The sequence below is a fragment of the Rhipicephalus microplus genome, chromosome 2 (genome assembly GCF_043290135.1).
Source record: "Rhipicephalus microplus isolate Deutch F79 chromosome 2, USDA_Rmic, whole genome shotgun sequence".
NCBI classification, from domain to species: Eukaryota; Metazoa; Arthropoda; class Arachnida; order Ixodida; family Ixodidae; genus Rhipicephalus; species Rhipicephalus microplus.
The window spans coordinates 22514171-22540163 of record NC_134701.1 but is presented as its reverse complement, the minus strand read 5'-3'; the positions used below and the strand labels follow the sequence as shown (position 1 = coordinate 22540163).

The 25993-nt window shown below is 47.4% G+C and overlaps 1 protein-coding gene across 6 annotated transcripts in view; it reads right to left on the bottom strand.

Annotated features, from left to right (window-relative positions):
* Window positions 1–25993, bottom strand: part of trc (Serine/threonine-protein kinase tricornered) — a 212279-nt gene that overhangs the window by 107555 nt on the left and 78731 nt on the right. For all 6 annotated transcript variants that reach the window (XM_075886289.1, XM_075886290.1, XM_037420293.2 and 3 more), the window contains one exon: window positions 2738–2861. In XM_075886289.1, coding sequence (XP_075742404.1) covers window positions 2738–2861 — 124 coding nt within the window. The remainder of the gene's footprint in view (window positions 1–2737; window positions 2862–25993) is intronic.

The window sequence follows — 25993 nt, the reverse complement described above, 5'->3', positions numbered from 1 at the left end:
AAAAAAAAAAAACAGAAAAAAAAAACAAAATACTTGCTGTGACTTGACTGGAAATGTTTTAAAATTGCGCCTAAAGAGCAAAAGGTGCCTGTTAAAAGACCCAAAGTGTGCAGTCTTCGAGCACCTTGCTGCCGATATTGTGCCACCGCTCGCCATTGTCGATCGCATGAGGCGAAGAGTCAAGCCTCGCTTTTCAAATAATTAACAAAAAGAACCATGCTTTTGGGCGTTTTTCGAGCGTTTTTCGACTGGCTTATCACATGATACGGATCAGGCACCGCCATTGGCCGCTGTGCACCTGTACGTGCTGTGAAGCCTACCTGAGGGGTCCATGTCTTGACGAGTAGCGCAGCTGAACAATGCTTTTCTCGTGTATTTATCTCGGTTATGAATTTAAAAAGACATTGCTCGTGCGTGAAAGCCGTTGTGGCAGCTCCCTCTGTAGGAGTAGGCTACCAGCAGCTGGTCCGATTTGCAGCAGTTGTTGGCTAGCAAAAGCCAATGCATCAAAAGTCATTCACAGCCATCAGCAGAAAGGTTCGTGATGCGGCAATGGATGATGTTAGCACCAATCTTGCAAGGTCAAAGGAACTTTGCAGGGACGACATTGCCATTATGTACGATGGTAGGTGGCACAAACGTGGCCGCAAAATAACATCGGCACTGTTGTGTGCCTCGACGATGAACTTAGTTTAGATTTTGCAGTCTTGTCAAACTTCTTCCTAGCTTGCAGTCGGCACAAGACTGCCAGATGGAGCGGAAAAAGTTTGGCAAGCGTTTGATGGCCCTGTCTGTGAGGAAATGTCTGTGAGGAGTCGACTTGAAAAAGCCGAGAAGGACAGACTCGTGGTGCTAGCGTATATTAGTGGAAGTGGCCACTACAAGAAGCATTGTTCTTTTTGGTGTGCAAACTTCATTGCATTTATTGACATCTTTCATAAATAAAAACTAAATAGTAACTTTAAAACTCGTTTTTCTCAAAACACAAATTTTGCCTTTTTTTTTTTTTCAATGTGCCCCTCCTTTTTTGGGCACTTATAATGCTCGGATCAGCATGAAATTCTGCCCATTTTTTTTTTCCAAAGTATGACAAACACAATTAACTAGTTTAAATTTCAATATTTTACTATATAAAAAAATTGTATGTAAACTTTTACTAGGGTAGGTGAAATATACACTTTTTTACGCCTATTAGTTTTTATGCCTATCACATATTTTGTATGTACTTCCTAATTAGTTATTTGCATTCTACACTTTATTTGAAACATTACGAACTATAAATGGTAAAAAATGATGGAGGTTTAGGGATGAAAAGAGGAGGGGCAAAAGGGTTAATGTTATCACTTTGTCATGTCGTAGAGCTAAAAATATGCAACTTGCAAGAAAACTAAGTATATATTTGAAATCAGCATACTAAGTTCCATAAATAGCTACAGTTTCATTGCTCTAGGATGAATATTAAAAAAGTGTCTTCGAGTGGCATCTTCCCATAAGCATACTGTAATTGAATCGTCATGTTAACACTTATTATGATTCCCAAAAACCGTTTCGAGAGTTTCAATCCATTAATATATGTCATAAATGCGCATATCTCTTACTTCGAATCATCTATTGCCTTATTGCACACTTCGATGAAGACATGCCAATCATATTGCAAACAGAGGCTAGTAATGTGGGTCTCCGAGCAGTATTCGTACAGTGGCAGGATAACAGCGAAAAGGTGATCGCTTATTCCAGTAAAACGCTGTCACGAACAGATGCTAACTTAACGACGACCGAGAAAAAATGTCTCGAAATGATATGGGCAGTCCTCAAATTTTGCCTATATTTGTACGGTCGCTCGTTCACAGTTATCAGCAATCCCCATTCACTCTGCTGGTGAATCGATTTGAAAGATCATCTGGCCGTCTTGCACGCGGGAGTCTTCGGCTCCAAGTGTTTGACTTCACCGCTGCCTACATACCGGGTAGACAACACGGCGATGCAGACCGTTTTTCCCAGTCTCCCGTTGAAGCAGCAGACAATGACGACACAGCCTTTTTGGGCGTTTTTTCATTCTGCTGCTTTTTCACGCTAGCAGCGGGAGAAGCTGAGCTATTACCGCTGATTCATTACCTCGAAGGACTAACCAATAGCGTGCAAAAATCACTTGCAAGAGGACTAGTGTCATACTGCTTGAGCAATGACGTATTTTAAAAGAACAACTTCTCACCTAGCGGCAGCAGCTCCTTGCTCACTGTTCCTTTATCGTTTCCACGTGAAATCCTCTACACCTGCTACAACGAGCCGACCACCAGTCACTTAGACTACACTCAGACATTGGCAAGGATTAGGCAGAAATACTACTTGCCGAAACTTGCCACTTTAAAAACTTGGGTGCAGACGTGTTTGGACTGTCAGCATCGCAAATGACCACCTGTTAAGCCAGCGGGCCTGTTGCAGCCTGTTGAGTTTTGACAAGAATATTTCATCCACCACAGAGCCCCCAACGGCAAAGCTTGTTACAGGAAACCAACAAAACTGCTTTATCTCAGATTCAACAAGGTCAACAGAAGGGCAGAAATTAAAATGGCAAGTACGTGTCTTGCGTATGCTTTCAGTGTTGCATAAAATGATTCTAGACCGCAATTCCCACATCGCACTTTTACTAATTGAGCCGAGGTGAAAGTGATAGAAGAGTGATGAGCCCCAGTAGGTACTACCGTGAACAAAGCATAATATTGTAAGCCACTCTTACCACCCGGGAGGAACTCCATGATGAGGTAGAGGTTGATGGCATCCTGGAAGCTGTAGTACATTTTCACCACCCACTGGTGGTCAGCCTCCACCAGCACATCGCGCTCAGCACGAACATGGGCCACCTGTGGGTTGCCAAGGTGATCGTCTACTGGCTCATTGTTTCTAACATCCTTCTTTTTTTTTATTTATTTTATTTATACAATACTGCAGACCAATTTAATGGTCCAAGCAGGATGGGCAGAAAAAAAGAATGTTCATGCACATACAATGCAATGCAAAAAAAAACAATGAAGCAACAAAACGCAGAATACACTTAGAACTACAAAATAAACAAGCCACGGTGAAACCGACTTTTCGCACAAACATAGCAGGGTTTCCAATCCAAATAAAACTAGAAAATCACGCACAACTTCAAGTAACATTGCTAAAAACCCGATCGTCAGTAATTAAAAGTTTCTAAAATGATCGTGTAGGGCTGTCATAAAATTTCCACTAAAAATTCTTTCTGGCAATTTATTCCAGTCATCTACCGTGCGTGGAAAATATGAAAACTTAAAGGTATTTGTTCGGGCAAAGAATGGGGATAAACTGTGGCTATGTGTGTGTCGTGTTTTCCTCGTGGTGGACAGACTAATGAATGGAGTGGGTGATAAGCCAGTCTTACACTTAATTAGGGATTCCATAAAAGCTAAGCGGGCAATTTGGCGTCTAATGTGTAGTGGTTGGATTTTATTGAGTGTCATGATACCTGACGAAGAATCACTTCTTTTATATTTATTATAAATAAAACGAACAGCCCTCCTCTGAACCTTCTCCAATTCGTTAATGTTTTTGTTTGTGTACGGGTCCCAAACAACCGCTGCATACTCCAGTTTAGGCCTAATTATGGAATTATACGCTAAAAGCTTAACGTTACTAGGTGTACCTCGAAGTTTATGCCGTAAGAGACCAAGTTTTTTAGCGCTGAAGAAGTTACCTGCTGAACGTGGTCGTTCCAATCTAATCTGGAGTTCAATACGATACCTAGGTATTTAAACTTACTAACCTCCTCGATTAAGGTGTTTTTAATTTTGTACCGGAAAGTTATGGGGTTTCGTTTCCTGGTAATACGTAAAAGAACTGTTTTTGTAGTGCTAATTTTCATGCCCCATTTGTCGCACCAAGATGATATATCACATAAAGCCCTATCTAGCCGATGTTGATCAGAAGCAGACTGCACTTCAGTATAAATCATGATATCATCCGCGAACATTCCAATATTCACAGTATCACCAACCACAGACACTAAATCATTAACATACAACAAAAAAAAACAGGGGCCCCAGCACACTTCCCTGGGTTTATCACAAAGCAACACTTTGAGAGAGAGAGTGAAAAATGCAATGTCCTCACATGCGTTCTGTAGACACACATGAATGTGTCAAATTGTGAAACAAATGGTGAGAATCTTGCTCACTGACAACTTTCTCTCAGTGTTACAAGTGCCTACTTTTCTGGTTCATTGTTGGAGGAATGCTAAAGCCATAAAATACCACATATTGTATTTACTCGCATAATGAACGCACCTTTTTTTGTAAAAAAAAATCGGAGCAAAGTTGGGGGGTGCGTTTACTACTTGGAGCAAATTTTATGAAAACCTTTTCTGGAGGAGTGAAACATGCGGTAATGCAAACAAAAGTTAGGTCACTTGGCCTTTTGCAATTCACATACGTATACATTCTTTGAAAACAGCTTCTTTGTTGCACTTTCCTCAAACTCGGTGGTTGATGGCCCTATCTTCTGCAAGTGGTCCCCACGTCGCCCGAAACGCCACAAAAGCGTTCTGCGCAATCGTTTCTCGCAATCGTTTACCTGCAACTGCGGTACCAGCTGTGATCTCAAGGGGTGCCCAAAAGCCTGCACTACGACGCACTTTGCCAACTTCGCTGCAACCTCGCATGACGACCCTGACGACTCCGTTAACATTAGGCAGTTTTAGAATAGCGCACTGCAAGCCCTTGCGGTGCGGTTGTGGCCACTGTGCATGCATCGTAAGGCAAGCAGTCGTTCGCGTTCACGGCCCGCCCACAGTAAATCTAAAATATCGGGCGCGTGTGCGGCTCGCAAACGTTGGATTCGGGGCTACAGTGTCACTGCAATCGTGCGTTGCAGTTTTAAGGAGCACAAACGCTATTATAAAACTCGTATGGCGTCCGCTAGCGTGTTTGACAACAGTATGCTGGAAAACACGAGAGAGAGAAAGGGGAGACGCCCATGTCGTCTGCTATGGTGCTCATTGGCTATCATTGCTGCAAACGTCATTTTCTCGCAATGCATGACGCCCTCGTAGTTCTTCGCCGTCGTCGCTGCGCTCGCGGGGTGAGGGGCGGGTGATCGCGGTACTACGTTGTGTCAATAAGCCAGTGATCCGACTGCTTTGGGGTTGTTTCTGAACTTACTGAAGCCGCAAGTAGACAGCGTCAGGGCTGACTGCGTGGATAGGCGGCATATGCACACTCGTGGCATAACGAGTAGTAGTAGACGGACAAAATTTACACGTTGGAGAGAGACGTACGGCCGTGGCCACGGGGTTTCATCGCGTGGGGAGCTCGTTTTTCGACATGCTTGTTCAGCTCATGCCTAAGTTTTAACCCCCGATAGTTGTAGTTTTAAAGAGGGGGGTGGGGTGGCATTGATAAAAACTTTTTTATTTGTTGACCTACAGCAATGAAATCTGGCATGCATACTCATAAGTGTCTCGAATAGGGAAATGTGCAGTTTCATCATGATACCTTCAGTAGTTCTCAAGTTACATAATGCTACATGGTCCAATTACATGGTTTGCTCGTGGAAAGCCTAGCACTGTAACAAAACATGCCAGGAAGCTGCGAATGGTGTTGATCTTTACTCAAAAGAAAGCTACAGGGTATGGCACTTTCAGAATTATTTAATAAGTTTTCTTTTTCTTTTTTAAGAGATCATCATGGCTGCTGACACTCATTGTCAGAAACAGTGGCACGGACAAATCATCGTCTAGAAAAAAAAAACAGTGCCAAAGAACAGAAATTTAAGATTGCTGTACCCAGAAGCAGTGTTCAGGAATTCAGGAAAAAAAAACTGAATTAAAATCGGTCCAGTCATTCCCGTGCTACTCTTTCCACGAGCAATGCACAATGTCCAAAACACACTTGTAAGAAAAAGCCTGTCGAAGTTTTCGACAGGCTTTTTTCGATGAACTTTTTTGTTTCAGGTTGGATATTGATGAAAATTGGCACAGACACTAAGAATGACCTCACAGTGCTTCCATAAAACTTTTGAAGCAACACTCCAAATACTTTACGAGAGACATATTATTTCTTCATTGAACCATGTAGAGGGGCTGAGTATAATGTCAAAAAAACAGTATTGAGAAAGCTGCGTTCAAAATTTCAACTTTTTTTTGCGTTTCTAAGACACCTAAAAACCGTGATCTCAGGTTTGTCTTGTGATACTTGACTTCTTTTCATGATTTACTCCTTTTCATGATTTACAAAAAACAAGTATGGATTTCAAACCAAGTTCTTTGTATGACGGAGTGGTGTGATAGGTATGACAGAAAAGATTGTAATTTAATAAAACCATATACTGAAATTATTACACATATTTTTTGTGCTGAAGTTGTAATTAGCGTAATTAAGTACTTGATTACAAATATTCACTGAACTTTTCTTTATTAGGAGAGAGGTTCATAGCATCAGAAAAATGGATCACGCCATGACGGCCTATGCCTTCTTTCCAAATAACAAAGTTATGGGCAGAAGACTGGTGGCACAGGAATTTTAGCAGTATAATTAATGACGCGAAACAGGCATATGAGAATTCGTGCCCCTGATTCATACATGCTCTTTTGCCGCTCTAGCCGTGAAACGCATCATCATACAGCTGGTCGCGGAAACTCTAATCTACAGCAATTCATTAACCACGGAACTTTCATAGACGTTTGTGGCGATATTAAGCACGGTTCTAAGCACGTCTGAATTGCATCACAAAGGCTTATTGACAGCACGCCATATGACCGTGGAATGAGCGGCCGCGTGGACAGTGCAGTGGCTTTCGGTGACGATGCGCGAAATGTGTAACTACGATGACAAAAAATCGCCACGCACTGCGCTTGGCATCGCATTTTCGAATGACAACGCGCAAAACTGCTAGCTGCTGTTCCGAGCAATCCTTGGCAGTGAGGGGTGGGGGGTGACGAGTTTGACTGTGTTGTCCGCTGCCGATGCGTAAAATACCCGTACGTGGTTCAGAGGAGCTAGCGAGTGATGTGCTACAGTCCTTGCAAAGAAGCACGTCACCAAGAGTGCGCTTGCACGTCGTTCCTGCCTGCAGTCTCGCTGTCAGCGAAATTAGGGCTAAAGCCAACTCTGATGACACGCGGCACTCGTAGACCGCGCGCCCGCTCGTAGTAACCTGATCGCGCATCCGCTTACTGCTCGTAACTAAAGCGTAATTATATCTTAAGTGATCATCAAGCCGTGAACACGTCGCGAAGTAGTGATTTTCGAGAGCCATGTCCTCGCGACACACAAGCAGCAGACGACAATCTCCCGGAGCGAGCATCAGGCCAATAGCGAGGCGAGCTGAGGAAACATGGCGGCCACGGCCAATCAAGGGCCTCAAAACAACCTTCAAACATTTGCTTTTTTTGCGCTTGTTGTTAAAGGAAGGAGCCAGCTGAGGCGAGAAAGTTGAACACGGAGAAATGCTCTTTCCGATGAGCCCAAAAAGCCGGCTCCCGGCCTAAGCATCGCAAAGCTATAGTTTTTTTGAAAATCGCTGTTTTAGAAGGCCTCCACCATAGCTTGTACGCCGATGATATCACCCTCTGGGTTGCCGAGGGAAATGACGGCCACGTAGAGCAAACGCTGCAGGAAGCCGTCGACGTGGTGCAGGACTACCTTCGCGACACTGGCCTCGAATGTTCCGCCGCTAAATCGGAGCTCCTGCTCTATAGACCCTCGCGCAGGAGCCGTAAACCCAAGAACGCCGATTCCGCATTCGAGTGCGCATATAGAGAAATTAATGTACGCACATCAGACGGTGCTGCAATCCCACAAGTTAACACCATTAGGGTACTGGGCTTGCGCCTGTCCGCCAACGGCCACAACGGCGAAACCGTTCACAGACTAGAGGGCGCAGTCAATGAAACAATCCGGTTGCTGAAACGAATAACAAATCGGCATAGTGGAATGAAGGAAAGCAATACCATTTGCCTGGTACATGCTTTCGTTATGAACCATATGACGTACGTCACCTCCTACCTCAAGTGGCAGGCGACTGAACGCACCAAACTAGATTGTCTCATCCGCAAGGCGTACAAACGCGCAATCGGATTACCGGCCAATACCAGCACGGAAAAATTTCTTGAGCTGGGGTTGCACAATACTCTAGATGAGATAATCGAAGCACACAACATCGCCCAGTACGAACGTCTGGCGAAGATCAGAACTGGTCGACACATCCTCGAAACACTGGCTATCAACTACCATACGCAGCGCGGCGAAAAGGTCGGGATACCCAGATGTATTCGCGAGCGCATCGTCGTTCTGCCATTGCCTAAGAACATGCACCCGACACATCACATCGGTCGGCGCAACAGGCGCGCCCAAGACCTTGAAAAGAAATTCGGCAATAGAAAAGACACAGTTTACGTGGACGCGGCCCGTTACGACTGCCACCGCGGCTTCGTGGTCGCGATCACGGATCATGTAGAAACTTGCGTCACGAGTGCGACGATAGGCACGGAAGAGACGGAGGCGGCCGAAGAAGCTGCCATAGCCCTCGCGATAGCCGCCACGGACGCCGAGGTGATAATAGGCGACTCGCAGGCGACGATACGCAACTACGCCAGCGGCCGAATCTCACGCGAAGCGGCCCGCTTTCTCCAAATTCCCGAACGCAACATCTGCCGAAAAAACGACAGTTTCCTCGTATGGACCCCCGCCCACACGGACCCTCCGCTTGCGGGCAACGCGACTGCCCACGCCGCGGCTCGAGGACTTACACGCCGAGCTGTGACGCCTGCCGACAGACCCGATGTCTCGCACACTTCGACAGCGATGCGGGAATGGACGTGGGGGAATCACATGACCACTTTCAGAGACATCACGCAACACTACAGAAATGAACAGATGCAAATATCCACCACCCCACGCCAAACTAAACAAGAAACAGCAGGTTGCCTGGAGACAACTACAGACACACATGTACCCGAATCCGGTGATCCTTCGCCTCTGCTACCCAGGCATTTATACGTCCGACGCGTGTAAGGCGTGCGGAGCCAGAGCGACGCTGCAGCACATGCTGTGGAAGTGTACCGGTAACGCGCAGCAGTCCCCTACGAACCCAGTAGACATGGCAGTCTCGAACCGCGAGGCGCGATGGGAGGCGGCTCTGCTTAGCCACGACCTTGCCGATCAACTGTGGGCCGTCCGGCAAGCCCAGGATGCCGCCCGGGTCCAAGGACTCGAGGCCGTCACCTAGGCCGGGGTGCTTGTAGCCCCACCCCGCTCAATGACGCCGGACATGTTCAATAAAGTTTTTACTCACTCACTCGCTGTTTTTTCGCCATTTCCAGAAAAAGTTTTGCTACCCAGGTGGGTGAAACGAATTTTCCGAAGCACTTCTGCACGGTTTTCAGTGTAGATATTTTGGAACCAGATAGAAAAAGAGTTCCAGAAACTGAAAACTTGAGTTTCAAAAAATCGATTCTTTTCCCATTTTGCGCGATCCCAAAGCTGCGTCCCCCCTTAATCCCCCATTCCAACGGCCGCATCTAACGGCCGTACGCTGCCGTTCATGTTTTGAGCAGTTTCCAGTGCTTGCATGTACTTGCGAATTTTAAATAGATCTGTACGACTTGTCTAAATCTAACATTTTGTAATGTACATACCTACCGGCCCAGTTCAGTTCGCTAAAGCAGGTGAACTTGCTTCATTCTGTTTCTGAAAACGCTGTTTACACTTGAGCGCAGCGTGTTCTAGTTAATATATGTGATTGAACAACTGTTTCACATTTTTGCGCCTCTCTCGCTGCAGGTAAAAACAAAAAACGACTGGGGCGTATTATGAACACTTGATAGTTAAAACTCGCAATTATTAACGATATGCATTGATTGTGTAGGCAAGACCGTCGGTAGCCTCGAAATTGCTGAAAACATGAACGGTGGATGACGTACGGCTGTACCTGCAACAGCGTAATAAGCCAACCGGATTAAAGCTTGACATGCGTTTAAGAGCCGTGACAAACATGCTGTGGGGTCTACGGGAAAAAGCGGGCCCTGATGCTAGCGACGCTGTGGCAAACAAATATGTCTTACGTGTGTCCGTCTACGCAATTTGCCTGTGACTGTTAACTTACAGTATCAATAGTTCGGAAACAACCCAAAAGCAATCTGATTCACAAAACACACCACACACAAAGCTGCTCTCGGTACCGGCGCTACCAGCAAGTCCGCGGCGGCCTTGGCTGCTGGCGTGGCAACTGCAAAAAACAGTGAAAATTTAAATTGAACACGGAAATGACGTTCGTGGTAGCCGCTCCCAACGAGCGCCGTAGCAGACGACATGGACGTCTCCCCTCTCTCTCGCGCATTCTCCAGCATATGGTTGTCAAATACGCCGCCTGCTATGCCCGCAACACCCGCAGGGCCTGCAAACATTCTAAAATTCCCTATTGTAACAAGCACGACGGGGTCGTGGTAACACGTAGCCAACATTGCAGCAAGCTACCCTCGAAGCATCAAAACAAACCGTTGATAACAAGATTTACCACAAAATACGGCCGCAGCCTCGCTTCTACATGAGAAGTGCCTCTACGCGTAGATAACAAGCAAAGCAAGAAAGCAAAAATCGCAAGGGGGGGGCTACCATGTTGCGGAAATCGACACGATCTTCTCTGAACAACAAGCAATTTTTTTCTCGCTTACAAAAAACCTGCGATATGATAGTGACAAATGACCCTTCGAGACAGCAAATCCTGCCGTCCTTGCTCCAAAATTGCATGCACGTGGTTGCGCTTTTTGGTATTCGCAGGAAGCGACGTCGGTTGGCGCAGGCAGTTTGGTGACCTTCGCTCGCTATGTGCTTATCAGCTGCGATGTCTCTACACTTTCACCGCTAGTGAACTCTGCTGTGGCTCACAGATAAGATGGGGGACGTGCCGTGCACAGATAGAAAAAAAAAAGCAATATGGCACGCGGAGAGGATTGAGGAGGGGGGGAAGGAGCGAGCCGCAGTAGTAGAGGGGGGTCGGCAAAGTAATAAAAAACGGAAGAGATCCAACGGGTGAGGAGGCGCCAGGTGTCGGTTAGCGGGACTGCAGCGAATGAATGAAGGGGGTGTGTTATTGGCGGGGGGAAAAAATCCAAATTTTGTCGACTACTGAAGTTCGAGATGCGTTTATTATGCGAGTGCATTCATAAAGCGAGTAAATAGGGCATATGCCAAGACCTGTTGACGTAGTTCATTTGAAATACATGCACAGGTCAGCTCACAAGGCTGTTCACAACTGCAAATTTCCACTAGAGACTGTTGAAGTGATGGAAGCGACATTTTGCTTCTTGGAGCAGATTCGGGAGCAGAAAAAATGGTGCTTTGGAGCAACCTTAAGTGTTTCCCAAGCAGCAGGCGTGGAAGCGGGCCCCAGTCTTTTGGAGCAGCTTTGAAAACAGGAATAACACGGTTTTAGAGCAGCTTTGGAGCAGTAAAAGGGGCATTTTGGAGTAGCTCTTGAGCACCGACAGGCATGTTTTGGAGCATATTTCTTGGGTCACACGTCACTGTTTGTTAGAATTTTCATTTTCCCTAGGTTTTCTCATCAACACAAAAATATTCAGTAATTTTTACTTAGCATTTATAGCTGATCAAGTGACCAAAACCGGACTTACGCCAAATTGATATATATATATATATATATATATATATTATGAAGTCTTGGTTTGGAAGACCTTTATTAGGCCCGAGGAACCGGCAGCCGACAGCGGAGATGCACGAACCAAGATGATGATGATACGTGACAACGATGAGGATGCATAAGCAATACATGATAATGATGATAATGTACAGATGAAGAGGATTGGTATACTAAATGCCCACACTGATTCCCCCCACGTGAGAGCGGCCAGCCTGGCCGCGGCAAGTCAAGGGGACAAAGAACGTCGCATGAAGGGCTTCATACGGGAGACATGGACGACTTCAGTTGTTCGACAACGGCGATCTGCTGGGGCTACAAGTGGCGTCACGCGATAATTTACTGGTGAAGTTTCTTCAAGAACTGTGTACGGCCCGATAAATCGTGGCTGGAACTTGTCGCACAAACCAGGTGTGCGAATAGGCGTCAAAAGGAGCACTTCGTCTCCAGGTTGAAAGGATACAGCACGATGCGATTCATCATAAACCAGCTTTCTGTCTTGCTGTCGGGCTTCAGTGTTTATACGAGCACGTTGGCGGCTCTCTGCGAGCCGCAAAACGTATTCCTCTGAAGAGGATGGAGATGAATCCGCATGGCAGGTAAAGAAGGAAACGTCCAGCAAAGAAGTAGGGGAGCGTCCATAAACTAGGTAAAATGGTGAGTAGCCGGTTGTCCGCTGAATAGCCGTATTGTAGGCGAAAGTGACGAATGGTAGAACTACATCCCAGTTCTTGTGGTCTGATTGAATGTAGGCGGCGATCATGTCAGCAAGAGTGCGGTGGAATCGCTCAGTGAGGCCGTTAGTTTGGGGATGATAACTAGAGGCAGTCTTGTGAGTTGTGCCAGAGGCGCGAAGAAGTTCGTTCACTAGTTGTGAAAGGAAGGCCCTTCCACGGTCGCTGAGCAATACACGTGGAGCACCATGACGCAGTATAATGGCTCGGAGAATGAAGTCGGCAATTTCAGAAGCTGAACCGGTAGTGACAGATGCCGTCTCGGCGTAGCGCGTCAAATGGTCAACGGCTGTTACTATCCATCGGTTTCCAGCAGCACTGACTGGAAGGGGGCCATAAAGATCGATGCCTACAACTTCGAATGGTGTGGCTGGGCATGGAAGAGGCTGTAGTGTACCGGCTGGAGCAGATGTGGGTAGTTTTCTACATTGGCAGGTAGGGCAGGACCCAACGTACCGAGCTACACTAGTGGTAATACCTGGCCAATAAAACCGACTTCAAAGGCGATCCTAGGTTTTGTGGTAACCAAGGTGACCAGCCGTCGGATGGTCATGAAGTGCTCTGAGGACTTCGGACCGAAGCGATCGGGGTAGAACGGGAACCCAGCGCTGACCGTCAGGATGGTATATTTTGCGGTACAGCACCGAGTTGTCCAGCTTAAACTGCGAGAGTTGGCGACGGAGCCTCGCATTAGGTGGACGGGAACTGCCAGTGAGGTAGCCTATAATACGTCGACAGTATGGGTCAGCCAGCCAGCTGTCGAGAAGAAAAATCGTGCGGGTCGTCCGAAGGCAGCTGGTCCTTAGAGGCGAGAGAGGAAACCGCCGTAGACGTGGACTCCGAGGGCGTGTTGTGCGAATCGATTGCGGAAACCCCGAGTGGAGTCGCTGGTAGTGGGCAGCGAGAAAGAGCGTCGGCGTCACTATGTTTCCTGCCACACTTGTATACGATGGCAAAATCACACTCTTGTAGGCGTAGAATCCAGCGGCCGAGGCGTCCCGACAAGTTCTTGAGTGTCGAAAGCCAACATAGAGCGTGGTGGTCGGTCACAATTGTGAAATGGCGGCCGTGAAGATAGGGACAAAATTTCTGCACTGACCAAACGACGGCGAGGCACTCCTTCTCAATGATCGTGTAGTTCCTCTCGGCTGCGGAGAGGACGCGGCTGGCGTACGCAACGACTCGCTCTCGCGAAGAGTTGTCGCGCTGGAGGAGGACGGCTCCTAAACCGTGGCCGCTAGCGTCCGTATGGAGGAAAGTCGGTGCACCATCGTGAAAATGAGAAAGTACAGGATCATCCGTGAGGGCACTCTTCAACCTGTCGAAAGCCGATTCACATTCCTGAGACCACTGAAAGGGCGTACCAGAAGCAAGTAGCTTATGGAGTGGTGCGGGTATGGAGGCAAAGTTTTGTATGAATCGCCGAAAGTAAGAGGCGAGACCAAGGAAACTTCGCAAATCTTTCGGCTTCTCAGGGCGAGGGAAGCGAAGCACCGCAGCAGTTTTCTCAGGGTCTGGACGAATTCCGTCCTTGCTCACAACATGACCAAGGACCTTGATAGATCTGCTGGCGAAATGGCACTTCTTGGTGTTAATTTGAAGACCAGCGCCCGCAAGGCAAGTCAGGATCTCGTCCAAGCGTTGCAGATGTTGAGGAAACGTCGACGAAAAGACAACAATGTCATCGAGGTAACATAGGCAAGTCTTCCATTTCAGGCCACGCAGCACGGTGTCAATCAAGCGCTCAAAAGTTGCGGGCGCATTGCATAGACCAAACGGCATAACATTGAATTCGTATAGGCCGTCCGGGGTTGCAAACGCCGTTTTTTCTTTGTCATCTTCGTGCATGGGGATTTGCCAATAGCCGGAATGCAAGTCGAGGCTTGAAAAGAACTCAGCACCTTGTAAGAAATCGAGGGCGTCGTCGATACGTGGCATGGGGTATACGTCCTTCCTAGTGATCTTTTTAAGTGCTCGGTAATCGACGCAAAATCGTACAGAACCGTCTTTTTTACGCACCAGAACCACTGGAGACAACCAAGGACTGGTTGAGGGTCGGATTATCTCCCGTTGTAGCATATCGTCTACGTTTTCCTCAATGATTTTCCGTTCGGCTAGGGACCGCTAGGGACGCGGTAAGGACGACGATGCACAATGGATGTTCCGTCGGTCTGAATACGATGTGCTGTAGCAGTTGTCTGACCCAGGCTGGATGAATGAATGTCAAAAGAGTTTGCATGCTTTTGCAACAAATCAAGCAGCTGCTGCTTCTGTGAGTCTGTCAAGTCCTTGTTGATGGCTGCTGTAAAGGCCGAGGAAGCAGTATGATCTCCAAGATGGCCTTTAGGGGAGGCAGGGGTAAGAGGCACGACGCACACAGGCTCCAGATCGGCAACGCAGGCGACAGTAGTGCCCCGCGGCAGTAAAATTTTATCTGGTGTGGTGTTCGTAGCAGCGAGGACAGCTGATCCATCGTTGAAGCGAGCCACACCTGATGCGAGAGCTATGCCTTTATTGAGGCAACGGTGCGATGGAGTGACCAAAATGTCACCAGAGTCAACGTCGTTGGACAAAACAGTGACTAATTGATGTTCATTTGGGGGTAACTCGATGTCTACAGCAGCGACGAGTCGAAGTGGCCTGTAGGTTTCGTCACTAAGCAAGTGGTCCGTGTCAGTAAGATGGACGACACGTTGTGCACAACAAATAGCCGCGGAAGCAGATGAAAGAAAGTCCCAGCCTAAAATGAGTTCGCGGGAGCACGGGGATAGCACAGCGAATTGTATATAATGAAGAATGTCGTCGATTAGCACACGGGCAGTACAGAGAGCGGAAGGGCGAATCATTGTTCCCTGGGCTGTAACCAGTGTTGGTCCATCATAAGGCGTCGTGACTTTTCGAAGACGGGTACACAAATCAGCACGAATAATAGAAAACCCAGCCCCAGTGTCCACCAAAGCATCAACGTCCACTCCCTCAACTGAGACTGCAATCATATTGTAAGGGCGCGCTGGAGGAATTGGAGTCCTGTGTTGGAATGCAGTTTGTCCTCCAAAAACTGCATCGCTTAGTTTTCCGGACGCCGATCAGAAGCGAGGGAAGCAGGCTGAAGAGGAGAAGAGGAGCGACGGTAGGGCGATGGTGAACGGCGTCTGGTTGATCGATGACTACTGCGCAGTTCACCGGATGCTGGCGGAGATGGAGACCGACGCGGCGGTGACGAATAACGACGGCCCTGGTACAAGGCTCCTGCGGTATAGTCTCGTTCGCGTACCGTATTTACTCGATTCTACCGCGCCCTCGATTGTAACGCGCACCCGATTTCCACCGCGAAAAAAAAAAAAAAAAATAAGGCATCGATTGCAACGCGCACCCATTTTTTCTCGCTGGCCCGCATGATCACACCACCCGAAAAAATGACTCCTTTCGGGAGCGTCTTCCATTTAAATATGAGGTACGGGCGAAGCTTGTGCCCATCTGACGTGTAACAGAGCATTGCCGTCACTGTTGTTTTACCGTGGACCGATGTCAGCACGCGAACTTGCTTCGCCCCTTTCTTCTCGACGGTTGTGGTGCCAGGCATGTCGAAGTAAAGAGGCGTCTGATCGGCATTCTCGATTTGCCCAAGCAGGTAGTCGTTGTTGCGCCGCAAGTTTAGGACGAACCTCTGAAAACTGTGAAGCTTTTCATCGTACTCCTCCGCAAAAGTTTTCGCATAAGCATGTTCCCCTTCGGAGGGAAAAGCCTTTCCTCTTCATTAAGTTAGTTAGCCAGCACCTACTCGCTTTAAACTGGCTCCGCATTAGACCTTTTTCTAAGACTAATTGCATAGCCCGCACTTGGAGCAGTTCTGCCGTCACGGGCCGCTGTGCTGCTCGCTGCTAAAGCACATACTCGCCGAGCAGCTCTTTAATTTGCGGAAACCGACCCTGCTGTGGTCCACTGAAGCCTTTGCGTAAAGCTTTGCTGTCGAAAATCTTCTGCTTTTGTTTCCGCCGGTCCCGCACGCACGTTTCGGGAACTCCGAACGACCGCGATGCGGCCCGATTTCCGTCCGTTTCTGCACACGCGATGACTTTTCTTTTAAAAGCGGCATCGTGGTGCACTCGAGTTTTTGGAGTCGGCCATTCCACGCCGTCGATGCTAATGCACTACTAGATGACGAACTCCTCAGCACACGTACGAAGTGCCGCACATGAGAAACACATAGGCAGAAATGGACGACGCGCCATGCCGACGCACGTAGGGGGCGGCCATTTTAGGTTTGCCGATGCCAATAGATTGGCCGTAATTTTTTTGTTCGTACTCGATTCTAACGCGCATGCGATTTATGAACTCGCTTAACCGGAAAAAAGGTGCGCGTTAGATTCGAGTAATTACGGTATGTCGTACCCTCGGCGCTCATCTTGCTGGCGCTTGCGGCAAAAGCGTGAAATGTGACCACGATAGCCACAATAATAGCATGTAGGGCGAGTCGATCGATAAGAAGGGTAGTAGCTTGTGTTAGATGCACCGGGAGAGAGAGCTGTGAGAGGGACAGATGATGGCTCAGGCGGTGGTGATGGAAAGCTCGTGGGAAAGCTTCTGGGAGGTGCGGCAGCAACCGACGCGTACGTTGGTGGCGGCGGCGTCGAGCTGACGGTGCCTGATGGTGCGGCGACGGCATGCGAGAATGATGGGAGAGTACGAGCGACAGTGGGCTGCAGGTGGGCCATGTGGGTCATGGACAAGAGCTCCTCCCTGATGACATCCCGCAATGACGTTGAAGAAGACTGCATGGGACACACTGAAGGTAGTGTGAATCCCATTGATTCTAATTCTTCGCGTATAATCACCCTTATTGTGTCTCGTAGGTTTGGATCTGCCGTAATACGGGCCGCGTCACTGTCCGGTTGTAGGCGCATAGACTCGAGTTCTTCGAGGCGCTGACAGGTTGTCATAACGTCAGCAACAGTAGCTGGATTCTGGATTGCAAGGGCATTGAATGCGACGGGTGCAATCCCCTTAAGAAGCTGGCGTACCTTGTCTGACTCTGTCATTGGGGTTTCAACCCGGCGGCAAAGTGAAAGGACATCCTCGATGTAGGATGTATACGACTCGCCGATGTGCTGTTTCCGAGCCGCGAGAGCTTTCTTTGCGAGAGCCGAACGAACAGTCGGTGTGCCAAAGACATGCCGAAGCTGATCTTTGAAGGCGGACCAGTCGGGGATGTCGATGTAGTGGTTGAGGAACCACGTCTTCGCGACACCCGTGAGGTAGAATGACACGTAAGCGAGTTTGTAGGTGTTATCCCACCGGTTAGCAGCGCCGACACGTTCGAAATCGTCCAGCCATTCCTCCACATCTTCCCCGCGCATACCAGCGAAGGGATGGGGCTCACGCTGGAGGCTGTTAATGACGTGAAAAGGCGCGGCACGCGGTAGCGGAGTGGGAACGGTTGCAGCACCGACCTCTTCTTGGTGCGACATATTTCCGGACACCTGGCCCAAGCGGCGACCTGAACGTAGCTCCAGTGGGTAGAGTGGTCGAGAGGATGACGAGGGATCTAACAGCACGCTCCACCACGTATGAAGTCTTGGTTTGGAAGACCTCTATTAGGCCCGAGGAACCGGCAGCCGACAGCGGAGATGCACGAACCAAGATGATGATGATACGTGACAACAATGAGGATGCATAAGCAATACATGATAATGATGATAATGTACAGATGAAGAGGATTGGTTTACTAAATGCCCACAATATACACACACACATCCACTACCATACATCTACTACCGATTCATCTTCAACCAGGACACAACGACCAGCCCCATGACAGATTCATCGGCCGACCTTGACACCCCCAAGTACACCGGAGCAGTGGACGATGGACCCGTGCAGGACTGATTCTACCAGTACGAGCTCCACGCTACCGCTGCATCATGGTCGGAACGGGAGATGATCATCAACTTTACCGACTACATCTCCGGTGAGGCTTTAAAATTCTATCTCACTCACATATTTCAAAATAACGAGTCATGGAAAAAGGTTGAAGAAGAAATTACCATCCGATTTCAAGAATACAATGACGACTATGATGAAGACTCGCTTATAACCAACCATTCACAGGCAATCGCTCTCGGTTGTCAATTTCACAAGCAGTCTTCAAGCTTAAGAACGCCCAGCATGAATCTACCACTGCCACAACACAAACAGGAACATGAGTACACTGACAGGCCACCAAGCGTATTTCGGGAAAACCACAACCATCGCACGGGCCTCCGTTTTACACGCAAGACGGCACTTCCAAAATCATCGCTGCAGCATATGACACAAGATGTTGCTCAACGACTTGATGCTCCCTATTCTTCGTCTCGCATACATGGCCCGCCACCCGGTTTTACATCACGCGGCTCCTCAGGTGCTCGTAACGCTAACCGTCTGCTTCGTAACGACACCGTGTTCACAATAGGTGAATCATCGACGCATCGGGAAAATACCCAACCACGCCATGACGACTCTAAAAGGTGTTTTTTCATGACAAGACTTTATTTCTATGACTCAGCAGGCTGTGCAGTCCGAACCTAATAATTCCACGTCACCTATGGTATCCCCGTCTAGTGCTCACAGCTCCAAGAACCGAAACAATGCAGAAGTAATACATACATCAAACCTCACAGACAGCTGTCTGTCAGAAGCGTTCATACTGGACCACCTTACCGAAGCTTTTGAAGAGCATGCTAGCAATGTTGGCGCATTACCAACTATGCCCGATAAGCAAGACACCATTTCACAATGCATCAGCTGTCTACAGGACGCGTCAAACCTCGAAGAAAATGAATGCCCAATTTCAGAAGGGGCGCCACTACAGCCATCTCCTGAACAGCACCAGCAAAGCAAGCAAAGCCAAGTACACAAACTCAAGAGACAACAAAAGAGACTGCAACGACGGCATCCAAGAACGCAAAATTCAACGGAAGTGCACTCACCAATTGAAGAACATCGGAAAATAAGATCTCGAAACCAAAGACCGATTCAAGATGTCAGACACTTTCGCACAAAGAAAAGTCACCAGAGACACTACACTCCCTTCCTCAGCTATTACACCGACTGCACCACCATAGAAAATGCCGAGAAAAACGCGGAAGCACTGCCTGCGCACCGCAAGCACTCAGGCACTTCGTCACAATATGTCAAAAAGCACGAAAGCAAGAAGCACTGGGATGGCACCATTCACGACGAAAAATAAAACCCCGACGACATCCGAACTTGAAATGCTACAGGCACTCCCAACCTTGTCCGTTCCTCACGAAAACTCAACCGATGTCATCACCAGTTCAGAGTTCCAGGGTGTGGTTATGCCATCCAGGACACAACAGTCAAGCTCGTCCACCAGAGTCGTCATAGAAATCACCGGACTGCTCCCTCAGCCTTGAAGATTCAGTGAGATTGTGAAACTCTGTCGGGACGTGAAACTGTGAACTTGGCCATTGTTTTGTTTATTCTCTTCTTCAATTTGTTGTAGTTTGTAACCGGTGCCATCTTTCGGGGGGAGAGGGAATCCTGTGATGTAAGAAGGCAGGGATAGTTAGGAGAAGCTGAAGAAGAAGTGCAGAGTGGAATAAACATGGCGTATTAGCCAGGCCACGTCTCCCAATTCATCATAGCGTCACATATATATATATATATATATATATATATATATATATATATATATATTATTTCTTACAACATTAAAGTTGAAAGCACAGCAACACAAAGAAAAAACATAAGTGGCACTCTTAACAGTTACTAAAACGAACAAAAAAATTTCATAGTAAAATGTCGCAATGTTCAGAGCGTGATTAAAACACCGCATATAAAATGAACAGAAACTCAAGACTAGAGTTGAACTAATATAATAATAGTTATCTTCATACTAAACCAACATCGCTCCATAAAAATAAATGTGAAAAACATGTTCCGGTCATTAAAGTGCCCCAGCCGACATGAGAACCACAAAGAAATTTAGATGGGCTCGCCACGCCACTGTTACGCAATTGAGTGATTTTTTTTTTTTTTTAGTATAGGAACTACAAGGGCACTTGACAGGTTTTCACCGTCACCGCCATGTTCTCCGTAAACTACAAGTTGGTAACATACCCCGCGCATACGCTCTACTCGCGCCTAAAATTGCACAAGCTGGGGTGGTGAGCGCTGCGCAAGTAGATTAAACGAGGCAGCCAATTTCCGTCGCGTCACTTGGAGAGTGCAAGCGATACTATCACACTGCGTGTTAGACCTGCCGTCGAATACTCATGGATGGATGGATTGACAAAGCTGTACCCTTTAAATCGGGTGGCGGCTAACGCCACCTAGCCGTAATGCCTAGTGAACCAAAAACTAGATTTGTCTTTTTTTTTTTTCTCTTTAAATAGTGAGGTTGGGGATTCGTACTTTGCAGTGAATGGTTTGATTTTCACTCATGCCTTTACTTTAGCCACCAATCAGATAACCTCCTTCTAGTTAATTCTACTCGCTTAAAGTTTATTTTGCCCTCCCTGTCCCTAAACCCCAGTGCTTTGAAGAACACTGCGCCATCATCCTAAACTATAGGCTGAAGCCCTTCACAGAACATTATCAAGTGTTCGGCAGTTTCCTCCTCCTCTCCACATGCACTGCTCTACCCCTTCGTATTTGGCCCGATATGTCTTGGTTTGCAATACTCCCGTCCTGGCCTCAAACAGTAGAGAACTACTCCGAGTATTATCATAGATCCTTTCCTTGGCAATTTCTTGCTTAAAAGTTTGATAGATCTCTAGTGCAGATTTCTTAATCATGCCAATTCTCCACATATCAGTGTCCATTTCCTTCACCTTCTTCTTAACTGATAGTTTTTTTGTTTGGCCCCCTGCTGTTTTCTAAGTATTTACCAGTCAATTTCCTGGTTCGCTTCCTCCATTTTGTATCGACATCCTTCATGTGCAAGTAGCTGAAAACCTTCCTAGCCCAACGCTCCTCCCCCATTTCTCTCAATTGCTTCTCCAATTTTATCTTGCTGCTAGCTTCCCTGCCCTCAAATGATGTCCATCCCGTATCACCTCGTACTCCCTGATTTGGTGTATTCCCGTGAGCTCCTAAAGCAAGCGTACCTATTTCACGTTGCTTAATTTCTAATCTTGCTTGAACTTCTGATCTCATGCACAAGACCGCATTGCCGAACGTCAGACCAGGAACCATGACACCTTTCCATATTCCTCTCACAACATCATACCTATAGTTATTCCACAGTGCCTTATTTTTCATCACTTCTGCAATCCTGTTACCTTTAGTCTTTACATACATTTCGTAATCCTTTAGTTACTTGGTCCCACTGCTTATTCATACACCCAGATAATTGTATTTATCTGTTATCTCTAGCGTGACTTCCTGCGTCCTAAGCTCACAACCTTCATTATCATTAAAAATCGTGACTGCCGATTTTTTTCCTTACTGAATCTGAAATCTAACCTATCTCCCTCATTACCGCAGATGTCCATCAATCTCTGCAAATCTTCCTTGTTGTCGGCCATTAGCACTACATCATCTGCGTACATCAATGCTGGTACTGCCTGTTCAATTAGTTTTCCTTGTTTGGTGAAGGAGAGGTTGAAGCCAAGTCCACTTCCCTCTAATTTGACTTCTAATCCTTGTAGGTACATCATGAATAACTCAAGCAGAGAGGAACCACGCCGCCCGTCTTGAACAAGCATGAAAAAATATGCGACGGAAAGGGGGGGGGGCGAATAGGGGAGACTGTTCACTGGAGCCACAGCGATAAACCGATTCCGAGGGCGTGATTGTGATAAGCTGGGGTGCGCGCTATCGGCAAGCATCAGCCCGCTGCTCGTAAACTGTTCTAAGTGGTGCACTCTCAACCGAAGGAGATTGTGCGATAAGAACGTTTCTCCCTGGAGAGGCCGTACGTCGTTTCTTACACCAGCGTTAACTTTCGACCTTCGTATTGCCACGGGGTAGCGAGGTTGACAAGGCAGTAGCCGCTGTTTTCATGAGTGAACTTTATTTGGGCAAAGATATGCCTGGAAAACAAAACTTCACTCTACAAGCAATACAAGCTGTAGACTGATGGCTGCATGCCAAAGCGTTGGCCGTCGATAATCTGCCAAGCAGCAAAGTGCGTCGTCATTTATAGATGTGCCATCGAAGAGTCCCGCGTTATCGCTAGCAGCTGAATAAGTTCCAGAACAAGCTCTAATCTACGCATTGTGCGCGTAATCATATCGGAAGGTTCTAAGATTATCTAGCTTGTTCCCAGTCATTCAGGAACAAATTGCGCAAGGTAGTGTTACACGCGTAATGGTGCAGTAGCAAAAATAGAAGGTGCATGCGGCATTACCATTACAAATTTTTGCTATTGCAGTCATCACTTCACCGGTGAAACTGATAATTTTTTTCAGTTTATACGGTTCGGCTGACAGCTTTGCTGTTAAAACATATATAGAGTCGCATAATGAGGAATGCACAAATGCATGAACCGAAATACGACGCCATCGAACTAATTTGGTATGAACCCAGTTGCGCCTTTTGTGTAGCCCTTGCGTGTTGCTTAGCTCATGATAAAACACGACTAAATTTGGTATTGCACATGAAAATTGCCGTTTAGGCGCAGCAGGTCAGATTGGCGCAGAATGGCGCAAATGGCACAGCACTTCCACCCCTGGAGCAGAAAAAAATGGTACAGCTTAGGGTTGCTATTGGTGTTTTCGGAGCAGATGCATGTTCCTAACGACTCCTGAAGTCTAAAACATCACTTCAGCATCTATACAACAATTATATTTGTTATAAACATGCTGTACACTAGTACGCAGCTAGTACACAAGCAGTATAGTTTGCGTAAATCATGGGCAAAGGGGGGGGGGGGGGAAAGGGGCTTAAGAAAGTCGGGACGTTTCTGGTGCTTAGACTGTGGAGGACACCCCTTGCAAGTGTCCCACTTGAGATATAGCTGTAGCATGTGATATACTTGAGTGATGATATTGCATTGCTAAGTAACTCAGGGGACGAATTGCAACTCATGATTACAGAGTTAGACAAGGAGAGCCAAAGGTAGGTCTTAAAATTAATGAGCAGAAAACGAAAATAATGTACAACAACTTCGGAAAAGAACAGTGCTTCGAGATAGGTAATACAGTGCAGTCCACTTATAACGATACCACATATAACGATATATCGGTTATAACGATGGGTCGACTTAACAGTCTCATTTTATGCATTGGGGCTATGGGGAAAAAAACCATATATAACGATATGTTATCCACCGCATATCGGATACAACGATGAAAAGTTTGCCGTGGACGGCATGTTTCATTCAGAATAATCGTAACATTTAGATTGATAAGTTCTTCTGAAACGAACTATGCCGAGACAAGACGAAAAGTTAGCGTAGGCGAGTACGTATCTGCCGCCACTGCAGGACAGCGCCGGCAGCGCGTCCCGGCCGTTCAAAAAGCCGAGGAGAGCATCGCGAGTTGGCGCGACGCGCTACAGATGGCGCCAGCTGTGTCACGTTTTGCGCCTCGCCGCGCGTCGACCGCGGAGAGGCTGAGAGAATTAAAAAAAAAATGCGAAAAGCAAAGCGCCGCGCTCCGCGGCTCCCCGCCTTCTACAACGGCAAGCCGGCAAGCTACTCGTAGGTTGCCGAACGAAAGCGGGAAAGAGAGAGAAAATAAAAAAAGCAAAAAGCAAAGCGGCGCGGCGGCATGGGGGCGGGGCCTCGTCGGCATTCCGGCTGTGTACCTCTGGCTGTGCTTTCTTCCTCCCACTGCTCCCACCCCGCCGTCGGTCAGTCTCTCTTCCTCAGCGAACCAGTGATGCGTCCTTCGGAGTAAGAAATAAAGTCTTGTTTTTGACATCCTACTATCTACAATATTTCAAAATAGCAAAATGAAGCCTGGAGCTACAAAAGGTACGTCCGGCGACGATTTTTTGGCGGCAGTCCAGATATAACGATCACCGGTTATAACGATCATATTTTTAGGTTTTCTCGATATCGTTATAAGTGGACTGCACTGTAGTGCACTTGAAGTTGTAAAAGACTATGTCTACTTAGGACAGGTAATAAACACGGAGCCGAACCACGAGACCAAAGTGACTCGAAGAATAAGAATGGGGTGGAGCACATTTGGCAAGCACTCTCAAATCATGACAGGTAGACTGCCACTATCCCTCAAGAGGAAAGTATATAACAGCTGCATTTTGCCGGTACTTAGCTACGGATCAGATATCTGGAGACTTACAAAGAGGGTTCAGCTTTAATTGAGGACGACGCAGCGAGGGATGGAAAGTAAAATGGTAGGTGTAACCTTAAGAGACAAGGAGAGAGCAGAATAGATTAGAGAACAAACCGGGGTTAAGGATATCATAGTTAAAATAAAGAAGAGGAAATAGACATGGGCCGGACATTTAGCACGTAGACAAGATAACCACTGGTCATTAAGGGTAACTAACTGGATTCCTAGAGAAGGCAAGCGAATTACGGGGAGACACAAGGTTAGGTGGGCAGATGAGGTTGAGAAGTTTGTGGGTATACATTGGCAGCAGCAAGCACAGGACCGAGTTGACTGGCAGAACATGGGAGAGGCCTTTGTCCTGCAGTGGACGTAATCAGGCTGGTGATGATGATGATGATAATTGAGTAAACAATTAAGTGCCGCCACAAATCGCCCCGCTAATTAAGCGAACAAATCGGCGGACTCTTTGATATACGCTGTCAGGATCGTGGGAACTCTCGACTAGCGGCTCACACACGACGAGGAAGAGCCCTGCTGGCGCCACCTTGCAGTGCAGTGTTCACAACTCAATATTGGACGTTCACGTGGACGGTGCATGCTCGTCCCCCTCACCTGTTGTGCGTGTGTGATTGGTGTTCCTCTCGGAGAGGAGGAGCTCGACAGGGCTTAAAACGACGCCGCAGAGTGCTGGACGTCGCTCTGAACTATGTAACGGTTCATCCACCATGCTCGTGGTTTGTGAAACCACTAACCTTTCTTTGCTGTAAATATGTGTAAATAGTGCCATAAACCTGTTTTGTTTTCGTATCCTCCTGCAATTCTCCTTCAACCCCAACAACTGGTGTCAGCGGTGGGATGCCATCATCAGCAACTTCCTCCTTCAACCTTAACAGTACGTGGTTCAAAAACCATGACGCGTCCTTATTGTCGTGGGACGACTTTCGAAGAGAGTTTCTTGCTACGTACCCAAACACGGACCGCAAAGAAAAGGCAGAGGCCACTCTTCAGACGCAAAACCAACGAAACAACGAGAGCGTCGCCATGTACAGTGAAGACATGTCCCGACTGTTCCGCCGGGCCAACCCGAACATGGCTGAGGAAAAGAAGTTGCGGCACCTGATGCGTAGGGTGAAAGAGGAGCTTTTTGCAGGCCTGGTGCGTAATCCGTCCCGCTCTCTTTCCGAGTTCAGATCAGAGGCGACAATGATGGAAAAGACCCTGCAGCAAAGCGCGCGCCAATACAACAGGGACGTAAGTGTCTCATCTGTTAGCGCGGCGTCGACAACCCTCACGAGTAACATTGACCTCTTGCGTGAAATGGTGAGGGCTGTTGTAAGCGAA